The sequence below is a fragment of the Micromys minutus genome, assembly GCF_963924665.1.
Source record: "Micromys minutus genome assembly, chromosome: X".
Classification (NCBI taxonomy): domain Eukaryota; kingdom Metazoa; phylum Chordata; class Mammalia; order Rodentia; family Muridae; genus Micromys; species Micromys minutus.
In genome coordinates, this window is record NC_137970.1 from 114,090,807 (window position 1) to 114,108,517 (window position 17,711).

Sequence of the window (17,711 nt, forward strand, 5' to 3'; positions counted from 1 at the left end):
ATCTATACCTTGGTGAAACATTTCATTATAGACTATTATATAGTGATGTATTTTACTTGATTCCATTAATGTGCTCAGCTTTGTTTGGGTAGTTGTTTCAAATAGAGTAGTATGCATGAAAGAGTAACGAGGATTCATTAGAAAACTTTTATATCATCAGGGAAACACAGCATTTGGCATTTAATATACTGAACAGCCATTTAATATACTGGGCCTTCATCCTAGGAACCAAAAGGCCCTTTCTTCAAGGGTAATTAAAGGTAACTTTCTCTTGAGGTACTATTTCAACCCTCAGCCCAGGAAACATTCTTAAAATGTGTAAAATTCTTTAATCCTTAATACTAGAACACTTATCTATGGTTTTACTGACTACAGTTATGCAGTTCCAAAAGAAGGAACTACGGAGAATTCCTTAGCAGCCAGACCTACTTTCTTTGGCTGTTTTCTCAGCCAACAATAGGAATATTTCTAGGAACTAACAAATCTGAGGGAAATGAATCCAAATTTCGAAAACAGAGAATGAATTCTGAGAACCAAGAATTTTAGTCCTCAGAAACAAATGAGTAAGTCTGTAGATATCTGTAAATTGAAAGAAACAATCATTATTAATATTGAAGGAAAGGGGGCACTATTTGTATTTTTAATTACTCTAAATAAATATTTGTAGACAAACGTTATATAACAAACACCTTCAGATCATTGGACTTCAGTAATTACAAAAAACTGGTTTTTGATGCATTTCCTTCTTAATTCACCGTTAGGGTCTCCAGTGTAGTTTAAAGAAATCCCTTGGCAGAACCATGTAAATAACTCAGTGTTAAAATATCACTTAGTCTCAGAGGTATTGGTATAACATGGCAGGGGCAAAAGCTTGTAACAGTGAATTACCATGGGATGAAACCACTCCTGCCTCTTGGGATGAGGCTCAGTTTAAAGAGTGGAGACAGCATGCTATTTCAGGATCTCTGTGTGGGTGAGATATTTTTCTGGGGGAAAAAGTAATAAAATCCAAAGGACAGCCATAGATTACCATGGAGATGACATTTGGATCATCCTTCAGATAGTGTCAACATTATTTGCTCGACTTTGTTTTTTAGATGTTCCCATGTTCAACTTCCTTGTAGGTGAGCCTATGCAAACAGGGTTATGTCACGTGATCACATTTTGCATTGACATAAGGATTTGGAAAAGTTTGTTTGAATTAAAAATAAATCAAAAGAACCCCAATGTCAACAATATGCTGGTACACACTATATTTTATTTAGCAGTCACTTACTGTAAGTGCTGTCCTCGTCTTTGGTGCCATCAATGGTTCCATCTGCCTGCAGCTGCAAGTGGTAGCCTTGTCGGCTGTATAGTTTGGTAACTATACCCTTAAGCTGAGGCTCTGCAGAGAGAACAATGGTTTGGGTCAATAGATAAATACAGTGGAAGAGACTCAGGATTCAAAATTCTACTTTAGCATACAAGTTTAGTGGGGGAAGATCAAACTATATGTTCAAAGAGTCCTCTGAAAGAAAGAAAACAAGCAAGCAGATGAGAAGTTTCAGACAAAAGCCTTAGAATAGCTGAAAAGAAATTGATTTCTATTTCAAAGCATTGGTAATACAGTAAAGCTTTTTGACAATGTCTATGTCTGATAGCTGGCCCTTTGGTACCTAGTGGCACTGCACCTCATTAAACATTCTGAATGAGTTGGCAAATGGCCTTCTGAATAATGTGTTACTTTTCATGTGGAAGGAAAATAAATATAGAAATAATGTAGAGTAGCTTGCCAACCAGGTGCCAAACCCACCAGCTATGAATTCCTTAGGAATTAGCACAAGTTGTAGAAGGTTATGTATCTAACCTGGAATCCCATCAAAGCACTTCTAGCTACAAAACTGGAGATTCCATATAAGACAATGAGATGTGGGTATAAGAAACAGGCATTTCCATCCCTATTAGATTTTTCTTCTTATGGAAAATGGATGTATAAAGAACAGTTTCTGTTAATGAAGACGAAGGAAAATAAAATTATACTTATTTTCAAATTTAATATTAAAAACATGATTACTCAAAACATGGGCTCTTGATTAAAATGATCTTCAATTATGATTCACTACAGATCAATCGAGCACTTGATTTATTTGTTTTTATTGAATACAGACACCCGCATTAAAACATTTATTAGTGTCACATAATCACACGTTGTAAAGGCTTTTTTAAACAAATTTAATACACAGCTTATGCATTACAAACTTTGTGCAACCTGAAGACGAATGTCTGCCTTGGAAATTCCAGGGTTTGTGGAACACAGAGAGAATAATTATGGATGAGTACGTCTGGTGTGCTGTAATAGTTGTCAAAGAAAAGGCAAGGAAATGATGCGAACGGTTTGTATGGTTAAGAATGATAAACTGCGTGTTCCCCTCATCCCCGCCCCCAAGGTCTACCTTGACGCAACCTAACATCTAAGGCTCTTGGAATTTCTTCTGTCTCTGGAACATCTTGCCAATCTTAGCACTGAAATGATCCAAAAGGACCCACAACAAAAACCTGAAAATGATTTAAGTCCCGACTTTTATCTTGTATTTAACGTCAAAGTATCCGTTTTATTAGTCCGACCAGATCACTAAGATCCTTGACGCAAGGCTGTAGAATTATTACCACCCCTCCAGCAAACCCTTAACAGCTGCCCCACAAGTCACGTCTGTCCCGAAAAGAAACGGAATTTATGAACAGTGGAAAGCTCATATCCCCCTTGGGAGTGGAACCTGGAGGGGAAGGGTCTGGGTGGCAGTGATGAAAGCAAAATGGGGGTTCCCGGGGTTTTCCAGGAGGGGTGTGCAATGAAGTCAGCCCTGCTCCTCTCTTGGGATCTCCAACCCACAGGACAGACTGTCTGGGTTACGCCTTCCCTTAGCCCAGGGGCATGCATGAACACTCATACACGCATGTGACATGTCTGAAGCGGAGGGCGCACCTCCAGGGCAAGCTACACTCCTGGGCTCTGTGCCTGTCCCAGGGCAGTTGCAATGCAGCAAGCCTGTTTAACTGTTACTGAGGCAAAAAAAGCAATCGACTTCCCACGCACGCACACCGGCTAGGGGGCCTCATCTGCACTAGCTAGGCTCCAAACTCACCTACCCTTCCATGCCGCCCCCAACCCCCTTCACAGTCGCAAAGTAAGAGAAGGCAAAGATAAAGGCAAAAGCCCCTTTCCGACCTGGTCTCCTTCTGCGCCTCTTCTTGGAGCCAAAGAGTTTGACCCGGGAAAAGACGTTTAACTTGTTTTTGTCGCAGCTGGTCTTGCCTTTGCTGGGGCTGCTGACACACTTGCAGGCATTGGATTTCTCGCGCTCGCGGGCTTGCCTCTTTTGCCGGATGAGCGAGCTGGCGATAGCCGCCGCCATGGCCACGACGCCCACCACCACCACTTCTTCGGGGGGCCCCTCTCTGCCTTCGCCTCCTCTTGCTCCTCCGCTGCTTCGCTGCCACCGGCTCGCGCCTTCGCCGCCTAAGTCTCCTTAGCCTGCGCTTGCTTGGCCGGGGCTTCTGGGCACTCCGGCTTCAGTCGAGGAGGGGGCTCAGCATGCCTTCCGAGCTCCTCCGAAGGTGCTCCGGCTCCCGCGCGGGTTCTGGCTGCCTTGGTCCGAACCGACGCCACAGCCCCGGGCCGGGATCGCAGGCGAGACTGGCAGGAGGCAAGAGAGCTGCGCTTGTGACTGCGTGCGCTCGGCCCCTGAGCCCCGAGGACACGGTGCAAGTCCGAGCCGCTCGGGTCGGAGTTTCGCGGCACCCCCGCCCTGTGCCGCGTGGAGGGGGCCGGAGGAGGGAGGCGGGCGGAGGGAGAGCGCGCGGGCGGGAGAGAGGCCGCGGGCGCGGGCGGCGGGCGCGAGGAGGGAGGAGGCAGCGCACGGGGGAGCGCGCCCTCGCCCTGGCCCCTCTGGCGCTTCCACTAGTCCTTGCAACTTCGCAGCCTGGAGATCGGCAAAAGTTGGCCGGTGCCAGCTTTCCCGCAGGGATCAAACAGGTAATGGCCTGGCATCGTCGCTGAGGCTGCTGCTCTGGGCGCGGCACCGTCGCAGCACAGGAATTCAGTCGCTGCAGGCACCCTCCAGAAGAGCGCGACAGCCAGGCGGAGGCCCCCTCCCTGCCTCGGCGGCCCCTCCCTCCCTCCCGGAACCCAGCTACTGGCTCCCGCCCGCCCGCCGCCCCCGACCGCCCCACCCCCCGGGTGCAGAGTCCCCGCTCCCTTGAACACCTGTAGGAGATCAAGACACTGCCCCGTCGCCCACAGCCCTCTTTCCTAAAAGAGGCTTGGGGAGAAAAGGTGATGGAGGAGGCACTAGGGTGAGATAGTTGCCTGGCAGGAGCTGAGATTTGCTGGGCTTTGGTGCTGGGAGGAGAGGGGCAAGGGTGTGCCTTGAGTGCAGGACGCAGAGTAAGCCCCAGCCGGAACTCCAGGAAGTTGCCCAGACTCCTGCACACGGCTCAGTAATAGCCCACATCCCACCAGAGACCTGGCGAGATGTTTTGTATGGCGACACTTGTAGCCCTTCTAGAGAGGAGACCAGGGCACACAGATGGGCTCAGCCCCCACGATAGCGGCAGCAGCAGGCACTGCAGAGCTGCTCCAGCGCACCACGCTGCCACCCAGTGGTTTCTGCTGACTTTTCATTTATTGCCAAAGTGTGCTGGCCAAACCCCGGTTTGGTTTTTTTTGTTTTTGTTTCCTTCCTCTTTGCCCCCTCATCTGGCCATTTGGGAGCCACTCAGAGACCCTGGGCATGTATCACAGGCAATATTCGAGGGGAAAAAAGCATAGATCTCCCATTTTCTGCTTCCCTCTTTTTACCTCTTTTTCAAAACCAGAAAGGTTCATCTATACCCCCCAATTCTGGAATCAGCTTGGCCTTTTGCTGGCTTATTTGTACTGACAGGTTCCTTCTTCACTCCTTGTAAATGCCTTAAAGAGATCATAGTCCAGCCACCTCTGTACCTTTAGACGGCGTTATTTTGCTGTTTCGTTTGATCTCCGGCTGAATAGAAAGCTCTAATAGGGGCTTTACACTTTTTGTACTGGACTCCCTCCTCATTCCCAGACCTTTTTAGAATAACTAAAATGCAAAAACCAATGCTTAACTGATCCCCAAGCCTGCAAAACAGCAAAGAACACATCAGCTTGAATCACAGGAGCTAAGAGCCCAGGTTTGCTCCCACGGTGCCTGGGATGCCTCCACGATTGGAATTCCTCTTGTTCACTATAATCCCATTTCCTTGTCATATCGACTACATCAGTCAAAAATCCATTGAAAATAATTGATGAACGAATGGGTGATATTGATTCCAAATAGAAAAAGAGGTGTCTCCATTCAGAAAGAGCAATTAGTTAAATTTCAGGAACTAGGAAGGGAAGTAATTTCATCAAAAGCTAGATCAGAAGAAACTGTACCAGGGCCAGATATTTGGGATTTAGAATGAGTTTCCACCGGTACTTTATTCAAGGGCCCCTAATCTTCTTTTGGAATTCCTAATCCAGTATATGAAAAGGCTAAACAAGGACAAAGGTTTCATTTAGTAAAGGGATGGACTTGGCAAATAATTTGGAAATGTTACAAGGAATTGAAAAGGGCGTTCATATATTCTTTTTTTCATTCATTCCTCCAGGAGAACTATTTTCCATTTACTTAAACATCCCCAGGATGTTTTACAGTGTCTGAATTTATTGGCTTCTCTGGGTTAGATGCTGTCAGTGAACAGACTCATGGAAGAAGACTTCAGCATATATAGCCAAGTGGGACAATTCTCATTACAAAGTACAAGTATGCAAGCCCTTTAGTCTGCTGCCCTTTAGTCCTTATCTACCATCAACTTTTTTTGGTTTTTGACTGTGAATTGAACTCGATGACATAAGTACATGGGTCCACTAGGCCAAAGCTGGCAACTTGAGTCCACATGTATTTCCTGCTCTAATTCTCTTCTTAGTTATTCTATAAACGCTGTTTTTAGCTATTGCATAAAATACAAAAAATAAACTTCCTACGGAAGTACCGCAGTCCCTTAAAACATACATACATTGTGTAATGTTTTGCGTTAAAAACACGTGATCAAATACTATTTATCATGAAAATATACAAGTTCATTTCTTTTAATGTTTTGGAAATATACAGTTCATCATTGTATAGTCACCCTACTGTGCAAAGGCACCCCAGAACTTCTTCCTCCCACCTAACTGTTAATTACACATTGATCAGCCTTCTCCCATTGATCTTGCTAATTCCCAAACTGGGGATAATAGAATAAATAAGACATAGTCCTTGTTGGCACCCAAAAGTTACTTCTACCTCTTCATATTCTCCACCTCATTCTTTCATTGCCATGGGACAATATCTAATGTGATATTGATAACACTGGATTAGGATGTCTCTGACTTTCTATTCTGTCTGTAGACCACATCCATTCTTCTCTCTCTTCTACTAAGCTGTCGGTGACTCACCATCAGTTCAATCCCAGAACATAAAGAAAGACATCATGGGGATTGAGAGATGGCTCCCTGGGTAATAGCATTTGCTGTTATTGCATAGGTCTTAGGTTTGGTACTAGGTACTCATGCCAGGCTGCTCACTGAGGTCCAACACAGTTTTCTGGCTTCTGTGGGCACCCTCCTCAACATATGACAGACAAGTAAACACACACTAATACACACTCAAACACACATAGCCACACTTGCAGGCACAGACATGCATGTGTATGTGTACATGGAACAAATTGGTTCCTCAAATCACATTATCCAATTGGCTTAACTATAAATAAAGTATGCTTTTTATGGTTTTCTAACCACCCATTTCTATCTCCCAGGCGTTTAGTAACTCAAAGAAGAGCATGGGTATTAGCTTCAAATCCTCAAAGAGGAATCACAACAAAGTCCTATGTATGTCAGGAGGGCAAAATGAAAGACAGAATTGCAGCCCGTCCTAGAAAAGCCCATTTGTCTTTTATTTCCTCTCCACTGCCACCTCAGACCAGTAGGATGACATTTGAGTGGGAGGAAGAATAAGAGCTCTTTTTTGACACCTGCTTCCAAAACACCCTTTCTCCTGGCTTGCTTTATCAGTAGTTCTGCTATGGGATTTTTGGATACCCTCCAGATTCACTGTTTGAACTCTTCTAGGCTGTGCGGGTCTATTTTTCTCTATCTTTGTTTTCCACAGACTTCCTCCTCCCCATCGAACCCACCAAGTTCATACCTTGACAATATTCCTAAATAAATAAATAAATAAATAAATAAATAAATAAATAAATAAATTTTCATAACATTTCTTCTATTTCTTTATTTCTCTATTCCTAAAAAAAAAAACTCTATCCTGGCACCCTGCTAGTCAGGAAACATTAATTGGCCATATGAGTTTGGTGGGTATGGTATATTTCTTCCTGTTGTAAGGAATAGCTTGGTCATTGTCAGTCACTTCCAAGATGGATTCTTAGCTCCCTAAAAGAAGGTGGCCCATAAAGTAAGTTCTCTTGACAACATTTTAAACATCTCACTTTTACAGCCATCTATTCTGTGCACTGCAGCACACTGTGTGGTTTCTTTTAAAAATCAACACAAAACTTCAACTACTAAAAACAGAATGTTTGAAAGTGCCTGGATGGTCTTGGCTTGATTTTGTGAACACCCCTGCTCCTCCTTATCTTCTAGTGCAGGCCGCTTGTCCCTTCCTACATCATCAAAATATAAAATATCCATGGAATCCCAAAGACAAATGCTTAAGTCCTTCAGTTCCCCCTCTTTGTCAGTTCATTTTGGAACCAGGTTTGTAGCACTGTTTTCCAAGATTTCTGGGAGTTATCAGAGCATAGAATGCTGATCGTTCCCTGTCAGTGTTTTTGGCAGGCCTCAGATGAGCTGTGAGAAGCTGAGGGGACCTGCTCTCTAGAGGCCTCCCCAGAAAAAAGACAGAAATTCAAACAGATGTGACAGTGATGAGCAGAAACAAGAGAGTTGAGACAGCCTAGTCAGTAACAGTCTCAGAACCTTTTGAGCAAGAAGCAATTGGCTGTCTTTCTGCAACTCTGAAAATGAAAGATTTCAAACACCTTCATAAAGATAAACATGGTCACAGCCACTTGCCAGTTCCCTCTCATGTTTTCCCTTTCTCCCTCTGTCTCTCCCTCCCTGCTCTCTCCCCCTCCTCTCTCTCTCTCTCTCTCTCTCTCTCTCTCTCTCTCTCTCTCTCTCTCTCTCTCTCTCTCTCTCTCTCTCTCTCTCTCTCTCTCTCTCTCTCCCCTGCTGTCTCCCTCCTAACAGTTCATCAAAACAACTCCATAGCCACTCACAGCCAAGAACTGATAATGAGCTCTAAAAAAGGGAAGAGGTCAGATTCAAGTGTATCAGGGTCAAGCTACACTGGGACCTGATCACTCACTGAATAAGACTTGGGGGTGGGGATGGACAGAAGGCAGAAAAGGAAGTAGCAAATTCTACGGTGTCTCTATGACCAAGAGCTTTCTCCCAAACCAATTGGATAGAAATACAAATGAGGGACTTAGAGAAAAATCATTACAATAGGTTCTTTCCACTTAACTTCAAGCAGGAAGAAAAATGCAATTTAAGGTTTTGTCCATGTCATCCTGAAAATCCAGGAACAAAAAGAGTGGCAATTGTATTCTATAACATGTCCTGACACATTTATTAGCTACCTAAGAATCTCTCCTAGTCAGATCACTCAGAGGACTTCTACTTCAAGAACAAAAGGCTCTAGAAGTAATTTTTACAGAAATCGATTGGCTGTCTTGATTTGCATTCAGAATAAAAAGCTATGGGACCCTCAGAACCACACTAAGAAAGTGGCTTGGTTTTCATTATGTCCTTTCTTTGAGATCCTTCTCTTAATACTTAAGCCATATAATTTACTCAAGCCACCTCTGATTTATATTTAAAATCAATTGAGCAAACACTGATTAATTCTGATCCTTTAAGAAGAAAAATCCTATAACCCGCATAAAACTTTCATTGTTCAGTCATAATTTATGAACATTAAGACCATAAAAACCCTGATGGTATTAATCATAGCTAGGAATTCAGCACTTTACCGTTTAATTTGCCATGGTAGCTGCAAAGCTGAGTTCAAGGCTTCTAGTTACCTACTCTGCCATTTAAGAGAATCTGAAGGGAAGTGGCAGATTGCTGGGGTGGAGCTTCCACCTTGATCATCATTAGATACCATAAAATAATGAGCTTAAGTGTCAGTATGTATAGATTCATGACTCTTTTTCTCTCTACCGACGCTTTTATGATATAGAAGAATTTTTTTCCATAGAGGTGGGTGTGTGAGTTGGTTTCCCTCAGGATGCTACTCACCACACTATTCATATGCCTTTGGCCTGTAGCTAAGAATTAAGTGGTATGAGAAGGGGAACAGACTAGCAATGCTGTTATTGAGAAAACTTTATAAGGCTTGGAGTAGTGAGTACCTTTGCCCTTAAGAGATCTTATTGGATGAACTTGAAGCATATGAGTGAAGGCAGTCATTTTTTTTAATTTGGTCTTGTCCAACCTGTGTAAAGCACTTTGTAGATACAATGTGTTCATAGCCCAAGAGAGCCTCAGTAGTATCAGAACACCAAAACTCAACAACAGACATCAGATTCTTTAAAGTGAATTTTCTTCAGGATTCCATTCAACAATTGGAAGATCATAAAGGAACAGTTGATTCTGCCTGAACTGATAGGTTTTAATGAACATAGAGAAGAGGTTTTTTTTTTTTTTTTTTTGCCCATTGAAACTTTGATGTTTTATGAAATTAGAAATGTATAACACATGGTAGAATATACACAACACTGGATTCATTTCTGACCCAATATGGTCATTTATACAAATGAAAGGCTGTAGGAAAACGGTGAAAGAAACAATGGGCCAATGAGAACAGTGTAGATGCCCTACATGAATACGACACACTCCACTCTGCTCTAGAACTGTTGACCTAGGATCTTAAATACGCTAGAATCCAGTAGATATCCTGGATATAAGCAATGCTGTTTAAAGAAAACAACCGATAGAGTCGGTATTACCATGATTTCAATTTTATTGGTGAAGAAAGTGAAGTCTAGCGAGACTAAGTGTTGTATCAATGGTTCCCTGGCAAGTACCCAAGTGGCAGTGCCAGTATTTAAACTGGGAATTCTCAGCCAATATGATATGTGTGTACAAGGCTTTCCTCCTTGGCACTAGGTCTGAAATTTGGGTTGCTGCAGTAATGGCTGTGTATGGCTCTATCTTGGCTTGGGTAAGTGGAAAAGCTAGAATATACCAAGTTCTCAATTGAGTTGTTTCTTCCTTTGTTTGATAAAAGTGGATTGTAAAATAAATAAAAATGAAAACAAGAGAGGCAGACTCTAACCATAGTCCATAATACTTTTTATAATAACTTCTGGGAGTGATACATAAATAAAACATCACTAACTTTCTCATAGAAATACTGCTATTATAAACCATGGCTTAATGTCATTCTGGGGATTCCAAGTCCAGGAAATAGTCTGATACTGGGGTGGAGTCTGTCTCTGGTAATCTAGGGCCTTTGAATTCTATGAGACCCAAAGGAAATTTCCCAGCCTCTATCTCCTTCACCACTTAGCAGAGACAAGAAGTTAAAGTACTCCCAATTCTCTCAGTTCTTTTCATACAGGGAAAACTGGCTTTCCATGGTGTAAGCTTTTTTTGCCATCTGCTTTCAGCTACAGGAAGCTTGAGTTCAGCCAAAAGAGAGAAAAATATTACACACAGACTATGCACTGCCATGGTAGGAAGCCCATCACTATCCCTTTGCAATTAGGAATTTCACCAATACCCATTTTTCACTAATTTGCTCTCGCTTTTCTCTTTTGACAAACAGCAAAAAGTACAATCAACTGAGTTATTTCGTTAGTTATCTTGGAAATGCTGGCGATTTCGAGCAGTTTTAAACAAAGGCTTGAATGCTCGCCTTGGATTTCAGTTTAGAGAGAGAATAGAGGCATGAGAGGTTCAAATTTTGACCTGAATAAATTTTGACCATGTTTTACTCGTTCATTTGATTCAAGATTTTCATTGTTGAGTGCCTGTGGAATACAAAGATACTAATATCTATAACCTATGAGTATTAACTTCACCACAGTTACTAATCTAAGTACTTTATTTGCTCATACAATATGCACAACTACCTTAAGGATTTACACCATATTCCAGATAAAGCAATTAAAGCAAAGGGAGGATAACTAGTTTGGTCAGTTTGAAAGTGATAAAGCCAGAATTTAAATTCAGGTACTTTGACTTCAGATCCCCTATGCTATTCTCTGTCATTTCATGATTTTTTTTTTTGGCATCAAGTAAAGGTCAAGTTGAAATTCAGAAGTAATAAAAATGTAATCATAAGAAGCACAAATGTTACAACAGTACTCAATGTTCAGTGTGTTGGGGTGGGGCAGGGGACCCTGTCCAAATAATGCAGACTGAACACTGGTTAAGAGGGCAGGAAATATGTTTACCTTCAGAAAACACAGCTCATGACAGATGATGTTTAGAGAATGAGAAATCTAAAAATCTAAGAAATTTTACTTCTGAATCCAAACTGACCAGATTCGGTTTTCCAGATCGTATGTCTTCCTCTTAGCTGAGAGAGCACAGGAAACATTTGGGTTTCTATGTTCTCATACTGGAAGCCCCTGGTAGAAAGCTGAGTTTGTATTATAACCTCTAGTAGTGCCCTCCGAAATTTTGGGTATGTTTATGGTCAGGCAGCATTGTAAGGATTGTGAAAAATTGATCTGTTACATGGATATTCTCCTGTACATTTGTGAGGTTTCTATTTTCTTGCTTGTAAAACCTTGTGATTTCCACAGATCTCAGTTCAGCTCATATTGTCAACACTGATGTTCAAGAAGATGCTTGTAATTGATTTAGGACTGTCATCCACACAGGGTTTAGTAGCAGCAATCCCTTTAGAAAGATGTCAATCAAAAATAAAATTAAGTTGCCATGTATAACACAGTGACTAAGCATTTCTTAAGAAACAACTGTTGAACTTGGAGTCCAGAGATTTGCAAAAGAGCATCTCAAATATTTTATTATAGCAATGTTTCATTCTAACAATTAAACTAAAATTCTTGTAAAATAACTGTCCTAGTTAGTTCATCCTGATGATGTCTCTATGTCTATTTAAAATTCTTATTTTAAATTTTTTTGGTTGGTATTTAAAAGTCCTGGGACTCAGAAAGGTGGTTCATCAGTTAAGCGGACTTCCTGCTATGCCAGAGTACCTGGGTTTGATTTCCAACACCCACATAGCAGCCATGTAACTCTAGTCCCAATAGATGCAGCACCATAATCTGGCCTCCTTGAGAACATGGAATGCACTTGTTACACATATATGCAAACAGTCATACGCACAAAATAAATAAAATGTACAAAAGAAATATAGAAAACATTAAAATCTCCATATTAATGACATTCTTCTTGTTTCTAATATGTAGTTCCTACTTTTATTGCCAGAACACAGTTACCAATTAATGCAAATAAAATCTTAAGGGACACATTAATTCCAAATTGTGTGTGTGTGTGTGTGTGTGTGTGTGTGTGTGTGTATTTCACATGAGCACATTCCAACACCTTAGTCAGATGCTCACTGTCTTTGAGGCCCTTTAAGAACCAATGTCTTGTGAGTTGTTTCTGGGGTGTTCAGAGCTTTCTGGGGATAGTTTCCCATTATCAGTGACTGCATATTATGTCTGTTCTTTTGTGACTGGGTTACCTCACTTAGGATGATATTCTCTAGATGTAACTCACAGACTATTTGAAGTTCAAGAAAAACAAAGGCCAAAAAAAATGAAAAATCATTATGCTTAATCTTTACACACCAAGAAAACTTTGACTATTTCCAGGTTACATCTTGTTTTACATGTACTTTATGCTCACTGGAACTAGTAAGATTTTAATGCATACTATCAAACCTGTAAAAAAAATCAAGTACTGACAAAAATGTATTCATATACTTTTAAGCAAAAATGCTTAAAATCTGTGGATTTATTTCTGTTTTTTAAAATAAATTTGTTCAATTTAAAAAAAAAAACAAATGCCCTTACTTTGTATTCACCATTCCATCTCATTTTATTTCATGTCTTGAGTAATTCCTTTATGTACATTTTTTAAAAGTTCCCAGAGAGAGAGACAACTAGGATTCTGTTGATATTTTACCTATTGACAATATATCTAATCACTCCTATGTGTCTTAGGTTATTCAATCATTTTTCTTCAGTTTTGTAAGCTTGCTCATGGACTCTTGCTTTCCCTTTTGACTTTTTAACCTCATCCTATCACTTTTCCTACTTTACTTCCTGTTTATAAAACTTCTTTTGCCCTTCATGATTTCTTACTTATCTTTCTTAATTACATCTACGCATCTTTCATTGTAGAAATGGATGCACTATCAATTCTCTTAGGAGAATTGAGTCTATCAGTTATTTTTATTTCAGTGAAATTCACACATACATATAGTGCATTGTATATTACACAATAGAATTGTTTATGACCTAAAACTACATATTTTTTATTTTACAATTCTCCTAATATGTCTTTTGCTTTTGATACTTAAACACCTTATTAATTTTTTATTAATATCATAAAGGGTTTTATGCATCCCTTGATCCCAGTGAACACTTTTAAAACCAGTTTTTCTTCTACATAGCTGTCTTAGTCAGGGTTCATATTTCTGCACAAAACATCATGACCAAGAAGCAAGTTGGAGAGAAAAGGATTTATTCAGCTTACACTTCCATATGGCTGTTCATCACCAGAGGAAGTCAAGACTGGAACTCAGGCAGGTCAGGAAGCAGGAGCTGATGCAAAGGCCATGGAGGGATGTCACTTACTGGCTTGCTTCCCCTGGCTTGCTCAGCTTGCTTTCTCATAGAACCCAGGTCTACCAGCCCAGGGATGGCTCCACCCACAATGGGCTGGGCCCTCCTCCCTTGATCACTACTTGAGAAAATGCCTTACAGCTGGATCTCATGGAGGCATTTTCTCAACTGAGGCTCCTTTCTCTGTGATAATTCCAGCTTGTCTCAAATTAACACAGGAAACCAGCCAGTACAATAGCTGTGGTAGTTTCAATGAGAATGGCCCCCATTGCCTCATACATTTGAATGCTTAGTCATTGGGTGGTTGAACTGTTGGGAGGTATGCCTTTTTGGGCAATGCATGTCAATGGGAGTGGGTTTTGAGATTTCAAATATCCATTTTATTCCTGGTTTGCTCCCTGTCTGCTGCTTGCGAATTGGATGTAAGTATTCAGCTACTGACCCTGCACCTTGCCTGCCTGCCTAACTGCTGCCATGCTTCCTGTCATGGTGGTCATAGACTAACTCTGATACTATAAGGAGCACCAATAAAATGCTTTCTTTTATCATTGCTTTGGTTATGGTGTATCTTTATAGCAATAGAACAATTACTAAAACAATATCTCATGCTTGACCTTCCAAAGTGATGTGATTACAAGTATGTGCACCCACACTCAGTTATTTGTGCTCCGGTATCTTTTATGTTGGTTTATTTCTGAAATACTACTGACACACCTAAGTGTGTTTTTATTTTCTTCTTACTGCATATATCTAAGCATGGGTTTGGCTTTAGCAGAAAGGCCTTTATACAACTCTCAAGTGAATATTGGATAGCCATTGATCTCTATAGTTTTGAGTCTTCATCAGTCAGTGCTTTGTAGATATCACTTAGTTCAGAGTACATTTTTTAGATTAATTTCTCAGCATTATATTTAAATTCAGATGTGGAGTCTAATTTCTTATACTCTCAGTGCCCTTATATTTTGTGTCCCTGGACCTTGAACCTTGGTTTTTCATTAACCAGATAGTTCTTTTTTGCCTCCTGATATTATGTAGAAAACTTATTGTTCTACATTAAGTGTTCCACATTAAACTTCATCTGAAATAAAAATAGTTCTTATCTATTTGTCTGACTCTCTGCTCATGCATCTATAAATTTCTTTTATTCTTGACATACCCACTACTTTTGAATTCCCTCTTTGTGTCACCTGTAGCTTTTGCCTTTGAATTCTCTTGTATATTAACAAAGGCTTGTTGTAATATTTGATCTAATGTTTCTGTGATTTTAAGAAATAAGTAAGCAAAAGTTGAACTTTCAAGATGACCATATTCATTCTTTACTGCTTCTATGGCACTATCTATATAACTTTTATGTATATAACTGTAGGTTTATGTTAAGGTGATACATGATTGGACACTAGAGAGGTAGGCAGGGAAAAGTCAAGGAAAGTAGAAGAGGAGGTGGTAGGCAGAGATTCTGGAGGCAACAAGGAAGCTGATGTGTATGTTTCTCTCGGTGCATGTCTAACTCAATGAGGTGGCTATGTTTTTTTCTAAGTGTTTCTATGTGTATAATTTACTTTTTATGAGTGGCAAATTTATATATTTGTCCTCTGGTTGTAAGCTTATTGTATAGATGGTTTGTGGATTGAGAATTTAACATATAAACTTGTTTGATAAATTAATGGATGTAGAGTCATGTTTGTACCAGGCAGTGGAGGAAAGAAACACGCAGGGGCAGTTAAGTGAACCAAGCCTGAGTTGTTAGACATGGCTTGGAGTGCTAAGTTATAGATCTCTGCAGTGCCAAATGGATCCCTGGGAGCTGGCACTAGCACGTGATAAAAGGTTTCCACTTTTTAATATTTACAGCAACATATGACTATATACATATCTATATAACTTTTCTATCTAGACTGGAGCTATTACTCAGTGTTTTGGAGCACTTGCTGCTCTTGCAGAGGACTTACATTCTCTTCTAGCCCCAATATAACAGCCCATAACCACTCCATATTCCCTGTAGCACAATTTCCTCCTCTAGCATACATATGCACCAGGCTTACAAGTGGTAAATTACATACATGTAAGCAAACACAAATACCCATAAAATTAAAATAAATCCCTCAATTATATGAGTAAAATTTTGCTATTAACTATTAGTTTTCTTAAAATATACAGATATACTACTTTAATTGTTATCCAATATCAAATGGTCAACCATGAAAACATGTGGAATTAGCAAGTTTAGAAGTTTAGTTGTGTATGTGTTGGGGGTAGACACAGACACACACACACACACACACACACACACACACACACACACACACACACACCAAATGGATATTTAGGTATTTGATGACTATCTCTTTTACAAAGTCCTCTTGCCTCTAACTAATAATCTCATTCCTTCATGATTTTGTCCTACAATTCCTAATTTTCGCCCCAACTTTTTATTTGTAGAAATTGTTTTTATTCCTCGCATGTGTAAAATCACTAACCATCTCCCATGTGTCAGGCTGAATTGTAGATAGTCAGGAGTGACGTAGTCAGAAGTGGTCCTATTTATATGGAAATTTTGGTTTAATCATTTTACATGATAACATAAATATGTAGCTATAAATTATGATCATTGTTGTAAAACAGTAGGACAAATTTTTACTCAGGAACAATACAGAAGATAACAGATTGGGATGTCAAAAACAAGCCTCAAAAAGGAAAGAACATTTTTTTTTCTGACTTAAATTTTGGTAAAGATCCAGCCATATGAATAATTCAGGAATGAACTACAATTATATGATAACAATTCTGAAATGCTCCATTTTTTTTCATTAATTCACATGGCTTCTCTGACTGCCATATATGGATATTTTTACCGAAATGTCCCATAGGGCCTTAAACTAAGCAAATCCAAAATTGAAGTTATTTCTCTACACTGATGATTGAAAGGTGTTTTTTTTTTTTTTTTTTTTTTTTTCTTTTTGCATTTTACTCCTTTCAGGATACATCACTATCTCAACCAGACAAAATTAGTCTGAACTTCCATGAACCCTTCCAGGTCCTCCTACCTTGTAATCAAGGAATAACCAAGAACTGCAAATCTTAACTTCTTAGTATCTCTTCAAAATTCCTATTTTTAAAACATCTGCATACTTGCCTTAATTTTATCAGAGCCTCCTTAAGGGCCTATTCTGCCTTCTCTCTTGTCAGTGATCAAAGAGCTTTGAAAATTCCCTTCAAAACTAACTAGGTCTTCCAATAACAAGTCTTGAGTGGCTCTCTATCATGTAGAACCCTGCATTATCCAGCCCTAGATTTCCTGTCACGTTTGTTTCCTGATCTTCCTTCTCTGACACACTGTCTCTCAGATAGACCAGAATGCATCCCTAAGGCATCTTCCTCCAATTCTTGGGCAACCCAATTGCACTCTTGTTTAAAATTCTATTCTCTTCCTATGAGAAATGTCCACAAAATTATTTTTGGGCATTTTGTCCTCTGTGAAAGCTTCCCTATGCAAATTCCTAGTTCCCTCTTCTCTTTCCAAAGTCACCTGTATAAGCAGTAGTAACTATGATACTCATTAAATATATTTGTCTATTTTTTTGCCACTCCCACAATGCACTGACCTCTCTAAAGTAAGCATTGGAGCTTCCTTTCCATGTCCCCATACCTAGATTTAATAGTTCAGTAAATTATATAGCCATGCATAAATTAATTAGCTAACTCTTTCTTTAAAAAACAGATAGGAGTTACTAGGGCATAGAAATGCAATTTGGGTCCATCTTAAAGAAGTAGACTCATATATAATACAAATAAGACAATGTAAGATTCTTGCCATGGTTTAATTATACGTAAATGAA

The 17,711-nt window shown here is 40.1% G+C and overlaps 1 protein-coding gene across 2 annotated transcripts in view; it reads right to left on the reverse strand.

The window, feature by feature from the left end:
• FGF13 (fibroblast growth factor 13) overlaps window positions 1-17,711 on the reverse strand; it is a gene marked incomplete at its 5' end in the record, with an annotated part of 514,647 nt that overhangs the window by 70,585 nt on the left and 426,351 nt on the right. The window contains 2 exons of one of the 2 annotated variants that reach the window (XM_080910285.1): window positions 1,277-1,387; window positions 3,209-3,395. In XM_080910285.1, the coding sequence (XP_080766411.1) occupies window positions 1,277-1,387; window positions 3,209-3,395 (298 nt within the window). Of the gene's footprint in view, window positions 1-1,276; window positions 1,388-3,208; window positions 3,396-17,711 lie in introns of those variants that run through there. The other variant, XM_080910284.1, reaches the window with a different exon arrangement.